Source organism: Phyllobates terribilis, unplaced genomic scaffold (genome assembly GCF_046119375.1).
Source record: "Phyllobates terribilis strain yellow unplaced genomic scaffold, ASM4611937v1 Scaffold_7__3_contigs__length_470593459, whole genome shotgun sequence".
Taxonomy (NCBI): Eukaryota; Metazoa; Chordata; class Amphibia; order Anura; family Dendrobatidae; genus Phyllobates; species Phyllobates terribilis.
This window is the reverse complement of record NW_027362767.1, coordinates 327,460,543-327,476,983: the sequence shown is the minus strand read 5'-3', so window position 1 is coordinate 327,476,983 and position 16,441 is coordinate 327,460,543. Positions and strand designations below refer to the sequence as shown.

The 16,441-nt window shown below is 40.8% G+C and overlaps 1 protein-coding gene across 3 annotated transcripts in view; it reads left to right on the top strand.

Annotated features, from left to right (window-relative positions):
- LOC141154787 (neuronal PAS domain-containing protein 2-like) overlaps positions 1-4,546 on the top strand; it is a 212,568-nt gene extending 208,022 nt beyond the window's left edge. For all 3 annotated transcript variants that reach the window (XM_073641197.1, XM_073641198.1, XM_073641196.1), the window contains exons 20-21: positions 3,055-3,262; positions 4,085-4,546. In XM_073641197.1, the coding sequence (XP_073497298.1) occupies positions 3,055-3,262; positions 4,085-4,240 (364 nt within the window). In that variant the 3' untranslated portion in view covers positions 4,241-4,546. The remainder of the gene's footprint in view (positions 1-3,054; positions 3,263-4,084) is intronic.
- Positions 4,547-16,441: the final 11,895 nt, after the last annotated feature.

Sequence of the window (16,441 nt, the reverse complement as noted above, 5' to 3'; positions counted from 1 at the left end):
CTCATCCCGCAAAAAACAAGCCGTCACATGACTCTATCAGCTGAAATATGGAAAAATTTTAGCTCTCAAAATATGGTGATGCAAAAACTTGTTTTATAAATAAAGCTAATTTTTTAGTGTGAGAGCTGTCAATCATAAAAACCCGATATAAATCAGGTATCGCTGTAATCGCACCGACCCGAAGAATAAAGTCATCTAATCACTTATACCACACAAGGAACAGGGTAAAAAATAAATAAAAACAATTCTTCACCTGCTGCTGGTTTGTTCATTCTGCCTCCCAAAGATCGCAGTAAGGCTCTGCTCACATTTATCCTGCGCTCTACGCTGTGAGCATGCACCAGGGTTTCCATGTAAATCTCTGAAATATGTGATTCAGACGGAAACCCCAGCGGAAGATTCCCTATAATGAGGCAGATGGAGGCACTGTGGACGCAGTCTGGAATATGATCCGACAGTGTCCATCTTTTTAAGAGTGTATAAAAGTGAGGTTGGCCCCAGTGTTGTGCACCTCTGAAAAGAAGGACACCGATGAACAGAGGCTAGAGGTAGTCCAGAGTAACTCTGCTGCCTCATTATAGTGAATGGATCCCTAGGGGGTTTCATCTGAATCATAGCATTCGGAGATTTAGATGGAAACCCCGATATACGGTAAGTGCTCAGCGTAGAGTGCAGGATAAATGTGATCCAACATGTTATGTAAAATGATCCCAATAAAAACTTGTATGTATGGGCACTAGATCGTACTGGGCACTACAACAGCAGATTTGCAATTTTCACTCTGCAACATCCACTGCTGCTTGTTTCTGGAAAACACCCATGGAGTCAAAATCATCACTACACTTGTAGATAAATTCCCAGAGGGGTATAATTTCCAAAATGGGGTCACTTGAGGGGGGTATTCTTTTCTTCTGGCATTTAAGGGCTCTGTATGTGGAGTCAGCAAACTATTCTATTATAATTTATTCTCCAAGAGTCAAATAGCGCTCCTTCCCTGCAGAGTCTCGCCGTGTGGATAAGAAGTACTGTACAGCCACATATGTCATAGTGCCACGTTCAGCAGAAATTGTGTGCCAAATTTTGGTGCCATTTTTACCCATTTTCCCATGTGAAAATGTAAAATCTGGAGCTAAAACAACATTTTTGTAGTAAACATTTTATTTTTTCCTCACTGCCCAATGTTATTAAATTTTTGTGACACACCTGTGGTATCAATATGATCACTGCACCCTTAGATGAATTAATTGAGAGGTGTAGTTTGTAAATTGGGGTCACTAATTGGGAGGTTCCACTGATCTGGCACCTCAGGGGTTCTGCCAATGTGGCATGGCACCTCAACCCATTCCTGCAAAATCTGAACTCCAATAAGGTTCTTCTTACCTTCTGAGCTTTGCACTTTGCCTCAAAAGTAGTTTTCAATCACATATGGGGTATTGGCGTACTTGGGAGAAATTGCATAACAAATGGTACCATTCATTTACTCCTATTATCCCTTTTGAAAATTTAAAACATGGGGCCAAAGCAATATTTTAGTGGAAAAAATGGTAATTTTCCATTTACTCAGCCCAATATTGTATAATTCTGTGAATCACCTAAGGGTTGGTTAAAAATGCTTACTACTTCCCTAGATGAATTCCTTCAGAGGTGTAGTTTCCAAAATGGTGTCATTTGTGGGGGTTTCTGCTGTTTTGGCATGTCAGGGGCTCTTAAAATGCTTATAACAGCCAAAATTACGCTATTTCCCTTCTGAGACCTGCCGTGCTCCCAAACAGTAGTTTTCCCCACATACGGGGTATCGATGTATTCAGGACAAATTGCACAACATAATGTATGGTCCATTTTCTCCTGTTGCCCTTGTGAAAATGAAAAAGTTTTTCATTTTCATGGCTCAATGTAATAAAATTCTGTGAAGCACCTGTGGGTTCAAGGTGCTCACCATACCCATTACCAACAAGAAATACTGGAAACAAGCCCATATTTGTGCTTCAGGGTGCTAGTATTATGCGAAGTCAGCTATATGTAATGGCAGACACTAGAGCTGAGCAAAAAGATTCCAATGCAGGACCCTGGTCAACAATCCGTGACCGCCAGCTCAGAGTCCTGTGAACCTCCTCCTACAGTATCTGTCAGCATTCCCAGCACCTCTTCTGATTGGTAGGCCCAGGATGATGTCATCATTATGTTGCACCCTGCCTACTAATTAGAAGAGGCTCCGGGGCTGGTGAAGGTTCACAAGGATCTAGACCAGGGTTCTGCAAACTTTTTTTCAGCTCTAACACACAACTCATAAAAATCTGGTCACTTTGGAACTGTTTGACGTTTTACATTTCTCTTTACTCTGGTCATGGGCAGCAGAATATTCACGCCACTTTTATGTCCCATCCCCTATCTCTTTTTTCCAGGGACCCCATCCCTACCGGAAAGCCCCCAGCTTGCCAGAGGTTTACACAAACTCTTTCACCGGGGCCCATCAGACTCTAGATACTCCACAGGCAGTAGAATTACATATATTTAAGTAAAACAATACCTTCAAAGTTGTCCATATCTTTTAAAGGGAACCTGACACATCAATGCAGTCTGATTTGTGGACAACATAATGTAGAGATGGAGGAGATGAGCAGAATGATACAAGATTCAGTATTGACTTGTATTTTATACATTGACAGTTTTTACGTATGAGTCCAGTGGGCATTCTTACTAGTGATTGACAGCTATCTCTGCATTCAAGTAAGACTGTCAATCACTGAATAGGACCACCCACTGGACTCATATGGCAAGGTGGCATGGTGTAGCAGAAAGTTAGTGTTGTTTAAGATGTGCCAGATAGCTCCAAAATTTTGCCATAAAATAATGGTGTAAAATAAGTTAACCAAGAGGTGGTATAATGTTAGACAAAACAAAGAAATGCATCCTCCGGCTTGAGCTATTGTGATAAATATGGAGCATAAAATCTAATTCTAAACCCCATGGATAGGGATGACTTCTAAACTTGAGAATACCTCTTTAAGTGATCTTTGTATTATGTCTGCCTTACATATGGTTTCTTTATGTCAGGTTTGTCCAGGATCAACAGATGCGGCCACCCTCGATACAGATGCAGCCAATCACATGTAGCGCAGTGATTGCAGCGTCTCCCGCTCCGGCGTACACCCCCTCAGTAATGATCCCTGCAGCCAGCTTTACCCCCCAACAGACCCATGCTGCAGTTCACCTCCACCATTGTCAGCAACAGCAAGTCCAACCGCAGCATCTCTACCTTCAGGTAATGTAAATGGTAGAAAACTATAAGGATCTAATATGCATTTGGACTGAGAAGGGGGTGTATTAGCAAGAAATGACCTATTCTTTAATTCATGGTTTTATGCAAAATGTATTTTTTTAAACATTTTTGATAATGTTTTTTTTTACATTTTCCATGGCACTATCTATATTAACGCACCACGCCAGCGATTTTTTTTATTTTACTGCTGGAGTGGTGCCATTAATCCAAGTTTTCCTGCCCCGGTCTTATACTTACCAGCTGTCATCTTACCATGTCATGGGCACCACTACGGTCGTCTACTGCCAGATCGGTAGGCGATCCGTAAGTCACTACTCAACGTAAGTCTATTAGAGGCAGAACGAGGGTCTCATAGACTTACACTGAGAGCTTGTAACAATTACTTCTGGTCAGTCAGAAGTTGCGGTCACAAGATGGTGCCGGGAAGAGCAGAAGACAGTGGCTGGTGAGTATAAGACTAGGGTCAGGGAACTTTTAGATTAATGGCATCATCTATTGTGAATGGTGGATCATGTGTTACCAGCTGTGTATAGAGGTGTTATCTTTCATTATAATCCTGTCTGTGATGATAATGAGTCTGCTGCAAAGTCATATATGCATAACAAGCACTGTGATTCTACTGTTGTATTACCCCTAGTATCCATTGAGAAAATTATAACATTTCTGGGTTTTTTTTATATACTGACAAATTATCAAAGATTAAAACATAAATTGAACTTAAAAACCTGATTTAAACAATTGGCCGTTTAAGGTTTAACATTTTCAACGTTGGTATTATTTTTCACTCTTTCCATTGTGTTTCAGATGCAAAATCCAGAATCGTTGCAATCGGGCCAGTCGCAGCGTATGTTTCAGCAGCCTCACATCCCTCAGCAGAATACCATGGGCTATTTTCTGCATCCTCAACAACAAAATCAATCTGGTAATATATCCGACTTACCGGACATGCAACTCCCGTGACACTAGAGGAAAAGAGAATAATATCTCAGGCATTATACTTGTGCACCATGTGCAACAGTCGTAGAGGACATTACCGGGCCCAGAAGCCCTCTCTAAATGCCCACTTCACCGAAGATTGTGCTGAAGAAGGAGAAGTTTTCACTGGAGATGGCTGATGAACCAATCCAAGAAGAAAACTGCAAAACCCATATATTATATTATATAGATTCCCAGCTGCCTTCAAGAACCAAGAGTAATTCTGAGTTCTGATGTTATCTGTACACCAAAGTGTATGTTAGGGGCTCTCTTTTTTTGGTTTGCCAAAGTGACTACCCAATAAGTGACTATATTATGACTACCTATGCCCAGCAAACTATATAGCCATATAGATAGTGGTTTTGGTCAAACTGAGAAGTGCTTGGAGGGTCAGGCAGGCTGTCTATGGCAGGGGCGGACATATCATTGGTGCAGCCGCACAAGGGTCCAAAAAGAAAGGGGGCTCATTTCCACATCCAACACTGGTGGAATTGTGCATTATCATGAGCTATTGGACTGCAAAGAGTCCATATACTGTTCCTGTACAGGGGTCCTCTTCTGTCTGTGTCCGCAACTGATCTACGACAAAGTCAGATAACCTCAGGCACTCATTTTCTGTACCTTAGAAGCTAATTCTGCGTTTTTGTACATCTACTTTATGAAGAATTTCAGAGATTTATCCTAATAGAGTGATGACCCATATGCCCTTTTATCAATCAGGAGTTTAATGCCAAAGTATTATATGTATAGAGAGAGCTAGAAAAGTCCTTAATATTACCAAACTGGTCAGTACGCTCCAGCCTGGTGCTGGTTGGCTGAAATGTCCATTGGCAGATAAAACAGCGCAGAAATAGCAAATGTGCCCTGCCTGAGGGGTTTTCATAGGGCTGTAGGTAAAACTATGGGGCTATGGTGTTAGCACGGTGCACAAAAAAAGTGAACGCCAGCCCTGCTATGTCTGTATACAGGTGGAACGGCTGGTTCGTCCTTTAAAGATGGGCACATGGATACTCTCCGTGGGGCCGCGTTGCTTTGGAATTACTTGCACTGTCATTCGGATTAATGCTGTTAATATCCAGCATTTATTTCATACGTGTGCAGTTATTAGAATAGACGGTCATATAAGAATGTACAGATTTATGGATTCTATTTGTTATATTAATATATTTATTGCATCGGGATGTGTTCTGAAATGTATATGTTTTTCATTGTCTCCAAGTCAAAATATTCCGCAATATTCGATAGTGCCTCCTGTACAAACGAAAGACCTGTCCAGCTGCTCATTCTGCCTAATTGTTTCTACTACTGAGCCGTCGCTCACGTGTTATGGCCTGTCCGGTATGTGTATGACTACTGAAGCGAGCACGGATCGGAGAGTGGGCAGCTTGGGACAAGTGATGAAAACCCATCAGGTAATAGACACAGATGCACATCTGGGCACCGGATACAAATTGTCCAATTGAGCGGCTTTTATGGTTACGTCCTGTGAGGATGGCCGAAGTAACGATCACCTAACCTTGGCAGATTGTAAATTCACCTTGACGTTGTATTGTATTATGTGTGATCCTTTGTACATCTGTTATTTATGAGACTCGTATATTAAGTAAATGCCCGGATATTTATTCTATTGGAATGTATAAGATGAAATATAGGAAAACCAAAATGCTGCTCTTATTTTGGATTATATACCCTGCAAATGAGTGTATGCAAGTCAGACCCCCCCAGTCCAAGCTTCAAGCCATAAACTACCCAAGGGCTATATCAAAGTACATTAAGGTGAAACTCCAGCTTGGAAGCATTGTACGGCCATGTACACACAGTGCTTTTATCTGCCGTTTTTTGGGTGCAGTATTATACCATAGTGGTGGGATGCACTGGGTTCATTCGTCAATTCCAAGTTGCAGTTTATTTGGAGCCATTTTAGACAATATGGCCGAATTATTCATCTACTTACAAAAAAAATCTATGAAAAAGAATAGGATGTTTGACCAAAACGCCATGCTCATGGGGCCACGTCTACTGTTTAAGAAATATATGAATTTGCACCAAGTTTGTCTAAAGCCAAAGCAAAGTCCATCCTGGAAAAGTCACATTCATTAAGGCATTATTCAGACGTTTGCTTTTCAAGGACATATTCCATCCATATTTTTTCATGGATAAAACACCTTACAGTCTATGGGTCTGTTCACATGTGCAATTTTTCTTTTTCTTTTGAGTGGACCAATGGTCCGTAAAAAAGAAAAAAAGTCAGCAAGTTGCAGAATAAGCTTAAACATTCAATGGGTCAGTCCAAAAAAAAAAAAAACAGATCGCACTCGGATGTCATCTGTGTTTCAACCGAGTGCTGTCCAGTTTTTCTGCTTAATGGGTAGGAGAAGCTTGGATTATTTTTTTGCCTATGAGAAAAACGGATATTACACTGATATGAAAATGGACACACGGACCAAAAATGGATGAAAATCAGTCTGCTTTTCTCGTACTCTAAAAATCGGGACGTCCTAAATGAGACCCAACGGGGCATGGTCCCTGTTGATGACCGGTTGCACACTGTTAAGGGGAGACTGACACTGTTTGCATAGCTCATTGGTATAAATCAGCCTCAATATGTTCTTTTCCCTTTAAAAGACTTTATATGCTCCAGTTATGGGGACTGGCCCTGTCCTCAGCATTGATTTCAATGCTATGTTTTCCCAAGTGACTTCAATGGGATAAGCCAGTAAACAGTGCCACGCTTGTCTGCAGTTTGTGTCTCTTAATCCATTCAATTTGTGCTCAGTTGCATTACCAGTCACAGCTAATAGACAAGAGTGGTGCTACTTTTGGGGTGGGGAAACCATAATTTAATATTAGCAAATTGTAAAAATATTGTGTATTTCTGAAGAATGCCCTGTTTTGACCTCCACCAATTGTGTTTTCAATAACTTGAGCTTTTGGTAGATATTAGTGATGAGCAAAGTATTGCGGGTGCTCAAGCGACATGCTCGAGTCCCCACCTCGTATGTTTTGCGTCTGTTAAGACAGCCAATAAACATGCGGTGATTGCCCATGTATAGCAGGCAATCCCCGCCGTCTAACAGCCATGAAACATGCGAGGCGGGGACTCGAGCATGTCACTCGAGCACCCGTGATACTCGATGCGTACCCGAGCACCCCGATGCGCGCTCGCTCATCACTAGTAGATATGTATATAAATCTGTACAGAAGTTCGGATACAGGATTACTAACATGGCCAGTCCAATTCATCAGGGAGGTTCAGGGATCCTATTAAACATGCATTTTAAATGCTAACCAGAAGAAGTAACTTAGAATTATAGCACATAATCGAACAATCACATAAGAAGCTGCGGACCAAAATGGAGATGGCGTGGTGAACTACAGGGTACTGAAGGACTACACTGGAGACAGCCATTGTGTAGACTGAATTATTAGTTATTAAAATGTGGCAGATTTTGAGAAAGTTACATTTTTCGGTAGCTTTTATAACTACATAAGTTCGTAGTATGGAGAGATTCATTTGAATGTTATTGCAATATGTCATTTTATGTCATACGCGATAAAGAATGAACGCGGTAATGTGAACAGTCTAGGGCCTCATTCAGAGGTCCGTGATTTTTCTCATTTCTTCAAAGACGGACCATTGTTCATCATTTTGGCTTACAAATACTCAATGTGTGCATGTGGCCTAACAGTCTAAAATCAACTATTAAGTTGAGCTCAATTTTGGTCCTGTTCATCGACTAAACAGCCACAGTATTAGTACAGGAATGTTCATGACATATCAAGAAATTATGTTTATTTCCATTATTAGGCGCTCTTTTATATTGGGAGGGGGATAGGTATTTTTAGCCACAAATCTATTGGTACTGGTCGGTTCGGTGTGACTGAGCTTTAAAAGGGGTTGTCCACTACTATTTAAAATATACCAAAGCGTTTTTATGATGAAAAGCAACTTCTTTATAATTACCTCCCTCTGCCTTTTCTGCCTGTGAGCGGCGCTATCACTGGCCGCTCACAGGCAGCACGTGACCCCCGGCTGACATCACGTCTATTGAGGCGTGACTCAGCGCTGGGGTCCCCGTGGTGGCTGCTGGGTTACCCCATTGCGTCACACGCAGCATCCACCGCGGACTTTCCCAATGAATGGGGAGAGGGAGAGCGCGCGGTGGATGCCGGGTGTGACGCAGGGGAATAACCCCACCCACAAGCCAGCAGCCACCGGTGGAACGCGGAAGAGGGACCCTCGGCTGCAGCCTGGACTTGTCGTGACGTCAGCGGATGTCAGTGCCAGCTGCAGCCGGGGGTCACGTGATGCCTGTGAGCGGCCAGTGATAGCGCCACTCACAGGCAGAAACAGCAGAGGGAGGTAATTACAAAGAAGCTGCTTTTTATCATAAAAACGCTTTGGCATATTTTAAATAGAAGTGGACAACCCCTTTAATTTATTTATTTTTTTAATTAAAATAAGTTTCAATTTATTTTCATTCATCCTCACAGTGACCACTACAGGTTACAACCTGGTACTGTGTTGTATAGCCATAAGTATGTAACTATTACTATAGCCTTATAGGGGGTGACCTCTGTAGATGACCTCTTGCCATATGACCAGTCTTAATTCCCACCTCCATTAGCAAAAGTCGCAAGCTGTGTCTCAAATGGTCCTTGGTTTTTGTGAATCTCAGGCTCCCGTTGAAAACAGTGTAAGTACCCTAAACAGAGGAAAAGTGTGAAGCGTTTTATAGTACCAGATCACTGTGGTACGTTCACCTACTAGTGATATCGGCAGAATATAAGGAAATGTTTGCTTAGTCTTATCTAAAAGTGACTGTTCCTCTCCAAGACCATGGAAATACATTTTGATTATTGTCAGATGCTCCCCCCATCCCATTCCATGTTGGGGGACCTATAGTTTTAGGATGTCAGTTAAGTGCACAGACTAATGCTAGGTTCACATCAACGTTGGTGGCTCCACTAGGAGTGCCCATCACGTTTCCTTCAAGTATGAAGAGCCCTTATCAAAGTTTGCTTTTGCAAAGGCTTTCCTGATCCACAGGACAGGATGAGCAAAACATTCCACTTTTGTTGATCAGCTAATATGGTATTGCAGTTTTCTTCTATATATCAAATGGACAAAAGTGGGGCTATATCTGGATGAAAACAACCATGTTTTTCTAATCCTATACAATCCTTTCAATATACAGCTCATGAACGGAGAAGTAGCAAGAGAGTGTCCATGAGCCCTATACAAGACCTACAAGCATGAACGCTTCTGCGTTCATCTCATCATGCTTCAGTAGGCGTGAACCTTTAGGGTAAATTCACACAGGACGGAAATGCTGCAGATGTTCTGAGCAGAGTCGTACATGGAAATTAAGAAGTGGAATTGAGCAGCAGGCGAGTCGATGAGAATTTAACAAACTTATCCACATGCAGTATACATTTTTCACGCAGAAATCGCCCTTAAATTTAACAGGGAAGAAGAAATCCATAATTAAATCATTCTGTTGTAGAGGTAGAAGCAGATCGTCCAGTCCCTTGGAACTTCAGGACACTTGCCTCTTCCATCAGTCTATAGTTATGTTGTCTTGGTACCTGACTGCTGAAGCAGTTACATGTAGGGATGAGCGGACCCGTGGAAGTTCGGGTTCTGGTACCCTACCTGAACTTTTTTACAAAGTTCGGTTCGGGTACCAGAACTTTACCCGTACTTGAACCAGAACCCGAAACCCATTGAAAACAAATGAGGACCCAAATTTTTCAGCTGGAAAATTTCTCTCTTTCTCTGCAACGGATTTTCCCCAGAACTCCAGAACATTACAACGGACATCAGGGAGAAGTCAGTGTTCAGCGTTTAGCACCGGACACTAACTTTTACATTTGGGTTCGCTCATCTCCACATGTCATTATGGAAATGGAGAGTATCAGCAAGGGAGTGCCAGGGTAATGCTACAGAAAAATTGACTTTTTTTTTTCAGCAAACATTAAAAAAGTGCCCCAAAATCCATGAGTTGGTGATTTTGTCAGAAAATCTCTGCAGCATACGTCATTTGTGTGAACTTGCCCCAAGACAAACTTCTTTTATATAGATTATCCATTGTGAAAAAAATTGGACAATAAATGTAGTAATGTCACATTTTGCAATGGTTATATTGGAAGAATCCAAAATCCCTATTTGTTGGGTTCATTAATTCCAAGTGCTGACTGCACCAACTCTGGAACCAAAATGTAACTTTTAACAATACATCACTGCTAAATATTATTTAATGTAATCAAAGTATTAAAGTTCAAAATCATTCCTCATTCTCATCTTCCATATATCTTTTGTTTACAACTCCCTTTTTTTATGTTTTATGTCCCCATTGGTGGTGTTACCATCTTTTTTTGACATGGGTAAAGGTGGTCTGGCACTTAAAGGGTTAACACGGCCTTGCACTTTTGACTTTCTGTAAATAAAATAATTTTCTTGTTATATTATTGCAATGTACATATTGTAAATGTTCCATGTACAAATCTTGAGTCAAATATTGAAATTTAGTTTATTTTATATGATGTCAAATAGAGGCGTTTATAAATGTTCCTATGGATATAAATTTTGTAATGAAATGTGTCTTATTAAAAAAAAAAAAGGACAGGCTGGTAGATTTATTTTCTGGTCTTGGACAAGCTTTCTTGTTGAGCCTGTTGCAACGTGAAACAAAAGAAAAAAAAAAAAGCTTTAATAGATCGCATATAATATTTTGAAAAAGATAAAAATAAAAGTCTACTTTTAAAGCCTGTGGAACCTGAGTGAAATGATTTATGACCAATTAATCTTGACACTGGACACTATTATACATACAATGTGAATTGGACAAAATTAGCAAATACCGGTTTTACACCTATGGACTGTATGTTGAATAAGATGGGTTTTATAACATTTGTGTACTGCGATGTACGGACTAGCCCAAACTCAATAGCCATATGAGGCTGGCTGTTTGGATCAGGAGGCCCGCGGCCAGTCCATACTTCATGGTCTGTATTTGAACCATGAGACACAGATGTGTGAAACCGGCCTTAACCAGAGAAAATTCTACTGAAGCCTCATTCACACGTCCGATTATTCCCACATACGTGAAAAACGGACCTATTATTCTGATCAGAGTGTGGTATGAGTGTCATCCGATTTTCTCATACGTGGAAAAATAAAAAAAAATCTCCACCTTTTCCATTCTGACAGTCCATGAAAATCGGGCTGCACTTTGATGCCATAAGAGTGCGGTCTGATTTTTGCACGGACCCTTTGATTTGCATTGGCGATTCTGATCCAACCCTCGCATTAAAAACAGACATGTCTCCACGATTTTCCGAAAAATCATGGACATGTGAATAGACTATCACAGATATGAGTGCTATTCGTGAAAACCACAGGATAGCACTCGAACACAAAAATCGGACGTGTGAATGAGGCCTAAGGAGAGGAGCACTGTTTGCCTTCGAGGATCAAGAGGGATTCCAAACCACTCCAAAAGAATTTCATAGAAATTATTTATTAGCTACCTGTTTCTGAGTCGTACAGAGCCCTTCATGAAGTTTCATTTACACACTTCCACCACAGGCAAAGCTAACAAAGAGGTGGAAGTGTGTATATCAGGACTGATAAAGTAGCCTGTATGACTGCGAAATGCGTCATCAATAAACCAAGATTCTGAGAAGACCTTAGGAAAAAGGCAGCGCCTCCTGATGCACCACAAAATGTTCCTGAAAGCGCTTTCCATTTCTACATTGGGATAGCAGCAGTGACACGCACACTTTATCAAAAGCCGTCATTACACTCAAGCTCAATTAGCATAACCCTAATGGACGGCATATCAGGTTTGGGGTTGCCCTTTATTTACAAGGTTTTCCAGAACTATATCATTTGGGCAGCCTGAACCAGATGACAGATTCCCTTTAATGCTGGTTAAAATAATGGCAGCATCTCTGAGCTGGCCAATAATGATTGCTTTCTTGCAATTCAAGTTCTGAATCGCTGTCAAGGCAATCAAGATGCAATAGTTGAAATGATTTTTATCCCCATATAAGGGTATGTGCACACTTGCATTTTCTTATATTTTTCTCATCGAAGCAAGAAGAGAAACACATTGTGTCTTTCGGTTCAAACTGTAGTTTTTGTGTCTCCTTTGGCATCCGATTGATGAACTTTAGACATCCGAGAGTCTAATCGCAAATTAAAGAGATTGTCCACTACTTTTACATTGATGGCCTATCCTTGGGATAGGTCATCAATGTCTGATCGGCCGGGGTCCGACACCCGGCACCACCGCTGATCATCTGTTACCAGTGGCCAAAAAGGAAGCACTCACTTGCTGAGCTGCTCGGTCTACTTGTAGTAGCCGCTGCAGGTTACTCTACATCCGCCTCCCATTGATTTGGATAGGAGGCAGATGTGCAGTACCAAGCCCCGGTCACTACAGGTAGACAGAGCAGCTCCGCAAGTATTTATGTCCAGCAGCCGCTGCCACCGATAGCAGCTGATCAGCGGGGGTGTCAGGTGTCGGACCCTTACCGATCAGATATTGATGACCTACCCTAAGGATAGGCCATCAATGTAAAAGTAGTGGACAACCTCTTTAATCTATTGGGTGAAATATACTATAACTGGAGTTTCACACATCAATGGAGTACTATGTGTCAAATATATTAAGAGGAGTAGGTCTTAATAAATTTGGTGAATCTTTTGTCTGCTTGGAGTCCACCAAAGAGATAAGAGCTGGAACTCTAGCTTCAATTTAACCCATACCCTGCTTTGGGTCACAATTTTTTTATAAATATTAGAATAACCCCTTTAAAATAGCCCTCTGCCATTTTTTTTCTTTTAAGTATCCTCTCCTTTAGTCATAGGTAAAATGTGAACAGCGCATGCATTAAAAGACATACCCATCACTGTCTTCATCTGTTTCCCATCCTCATCTCCAACACATGACCGCAGTTCTGGCTAGCCGATTCACACACCTTCTTCTGGCTCTCATAGACTTAAACTGGTTCACCATTTGAGTTGGCTAGTAAAAGCTACGGTCACGTGGTGCAGAAGAGGACTGGAGCATCAATGTTGCGATAAAAGTTGAGATTCACTTTACACTGTGGATGACTAATGCTCCATCACAATTAACAAAAAAAAAGGAAAAAAATAAATAAAATGTAAGCAGATTTGAGAAATAACAGATCATGGGCAATCCATAGCAAAACCTTTTAGAGAAAGCAAAGCATGTTAAGCTTTCACTTGGCATAACTGAAACTTGATAAAAGCCATTCCCATCCCGAGAGATATTTCTCCTGTGACAGAAGGTTTGTCTCAGTCATATATAAATAGAAGAGGGAAGAGAAAAACATTGAAAAAGAAAAAGCTTCCACAGGAAGAACTTGTATAAGACAGGGACTGCAAAGTAAAGCACAAATGGAAGAGATGATCACTTGTGCCTACGTAAGGTAAAAGGGCAAGCCATTTTCTAAAGTTACCGGCCCAAAAATGCAGCAGACTGGCCTAACCATATACTCTTCTGTAGTCAAATAAAAGTGGATATACAAAATCCATAAAAATGATCATCAAAAACTTGTAGCAAATTACATCTAGTTCTACCTTATAGGCATCATTGTTCCAGAGAAAGCTAAAAAAAAAATGCTATGAAAGCAGAAACAAATTATCCTTTATGGCCATTATAATTAGTAAGGATGGATATTCTGTAATATCCGGAAGTATCCATCACCACCCTTAACTTAGACTTAAATGTTTTTTCCCGGTTTCGGAAAACCCTGTCCCTCCCTGCAATTAGCTTTTAAAAAAACAGACTGTGCTTTATTTACCCTCCCTGGATCCGGAGCAGAGTCTGTGCCGCTGCTCCCGCTGATTGTCTGCAGCACTATTGTCACGTTGACGCTGCAGTCAATAACGGAGCTGAGTGGCTCTGCCGAGTTCACGGCACGACTCGCTGAGCTCAAAGATTGGTGAAGCGTTAATGACATAATGTCAGTGCTGCAGACAATAATAGACATCGGAACAGTGACAGACTCCGCGCTGTAACCAATGGGGGTGAGTAAAGCGTAGTGGGGTCTTTTTAAACAAACTGCAACAAAGGGACAGGGGTTATCTGAAACTGGAAAACCTCTGTAAATCAGAACCTGTAAGAAAATTCATGCTGTGGAAGCACAGGCACAGACTGAACAACCCCAGATTTTGTGGTGCTCTACCATACCTTATGTACTGGCACCATATGCCTCCAGATGTTTTACAATATAGCTTTAAGGGAAAATTCCCTTTATAAGGAATGACATGTCAGTATTTTTGAGACAGTATCTGTAGGGCAAAATCAGGAGTGGACACTACAGAAAGAAAAAACAGAATTCAAAGATTCTGCAGCCACCAGTGGTTTGGGCTTTTACTTACTGGTTAAATACTAACATATGAATAAGGCTAAATACAGTGACATACAAAGGCACAACGGGGACTGAAGATATGAGGGCAGGGATATTTGTGGACTATGTCAGGACAGTCAGACCCTCCAGCCCAATATGCTAATATCAAACAAATCTGAATTATCAAGCTAACAGGAGGTGCTGAGGACGGTCCAAACCTGATAATCCAACTCCTCAAACAGGTCCAAGCACCTGTCATTTTTAGGTTTATTATAGTCCATAATTTTCCTTCCTTTTTTGAGCATACAGTTGCAGTAAATGTTATTGGCACCCTTGAATATTAAGTAAAATATCTCCCAAAATAAAATGTTTAATTAAATAGCTTGGACATTCTGTATATAAACTCATGTTCGATACAGAAAAGCACAATGCCCAGAAATAAAGTTAAAAAAGGTACAAAAATGAAAACAATGTCAGAACATGACTAGTGGTGTCCGCTATTCAGTATGAAACAAAGTCCAAAATTAGACTAACCTGTGATTAATTAGACTTACCTGTCCCAGTCTTGTCAGCCCTTGTAAGACTTTAATCAGCCTTTCCTAATTCACAATGGCAAAGTAGACCAGAAATGCTATTATTACCAAGCACAAGCAGTCTAAAGTCCCCAAAGACCATGCCATCCCAGCTTCAACAGTTTGAATTGTTATCAAGAAGTTTGCTATTTATGGGACCGTCAAGAACCTTCAAAGACATGGTGGAAAGAGCAAAACTGATGGGAGAACCTTGTGAAAGTTATTTGAAAATGTGGCAAAGAATTAAACATCCAAGAACTTATATACAGCATCCAAAGAACTTCAGGTTCAGCTAGAGACATCTGGAGCTATGGTCTCAACCAACAGCATACATCTTACACTGAAAAAAACAGCCCTCTCTAGAAGGTCAAGGAGGGCCACAATGCTTAAAGGAAGGTGTATAAAAAAATGGAGGATATATAATATCTAGGGGTTGTTTTGCTGCCATTAAGACCGGACCAGACCATCTTTCAATGTGTTAAATGAACAACGATATCACAGGATTGTCAGAGCATTTTAGAGCAAAAAAATCCCCCAAAGTGTGTGAAAACTAGGCTAGAGTACAACAAAATGTGTAGTACGGCAAAATAATGTCCAAAAGCACACATCCAAAAGTGCACAAGAATGGTTAAGAGAGAAAAAATTGTTTGTTTCAAGTGGGCCAGAAATTAACCCTGATCTCAGTCTAATTACAATTCTTTGGAGGGATCTGAAGACTGCAATTGGAAAATGGAACCCTGCAAACATTCAAGAGCTTGAAAGAAATGCAGTGGAAAATAATCCCAGCAGATGAGTTCAAGAAGCTCACAAATGGCTACAAAAACATTTGCCAGTTATTTACTTTTTTTTATGTAATAAACAATCAGGTTGCCAATAATGCTGACAACAATTGTATTACACCAACTTTCTCAAATACATAATGTGGTTTCCATCATATATGATTTGCTGGTTATGGATTTACGATTAGGTAGAATTGACTCAACTATGTCTATAGAAGAAAGGGTCGGTATTGGGCCATCAGCTCATAGCACTTTATGAGCACAAACTGTCATCGCCTATCTCAGTAACGGGAAAGTCTGCATTCACTCAAGACAGACTTTACCTGTGAATTGAGAGTTTTGACAATGAAAGCTCAGGAATAAGAAGCAGATTTCTCCAATAAGATATATTACAAAGTGTCTTATGTTCACATGTACTACTGATGAAAAAAATAAAATAAAACAATGGC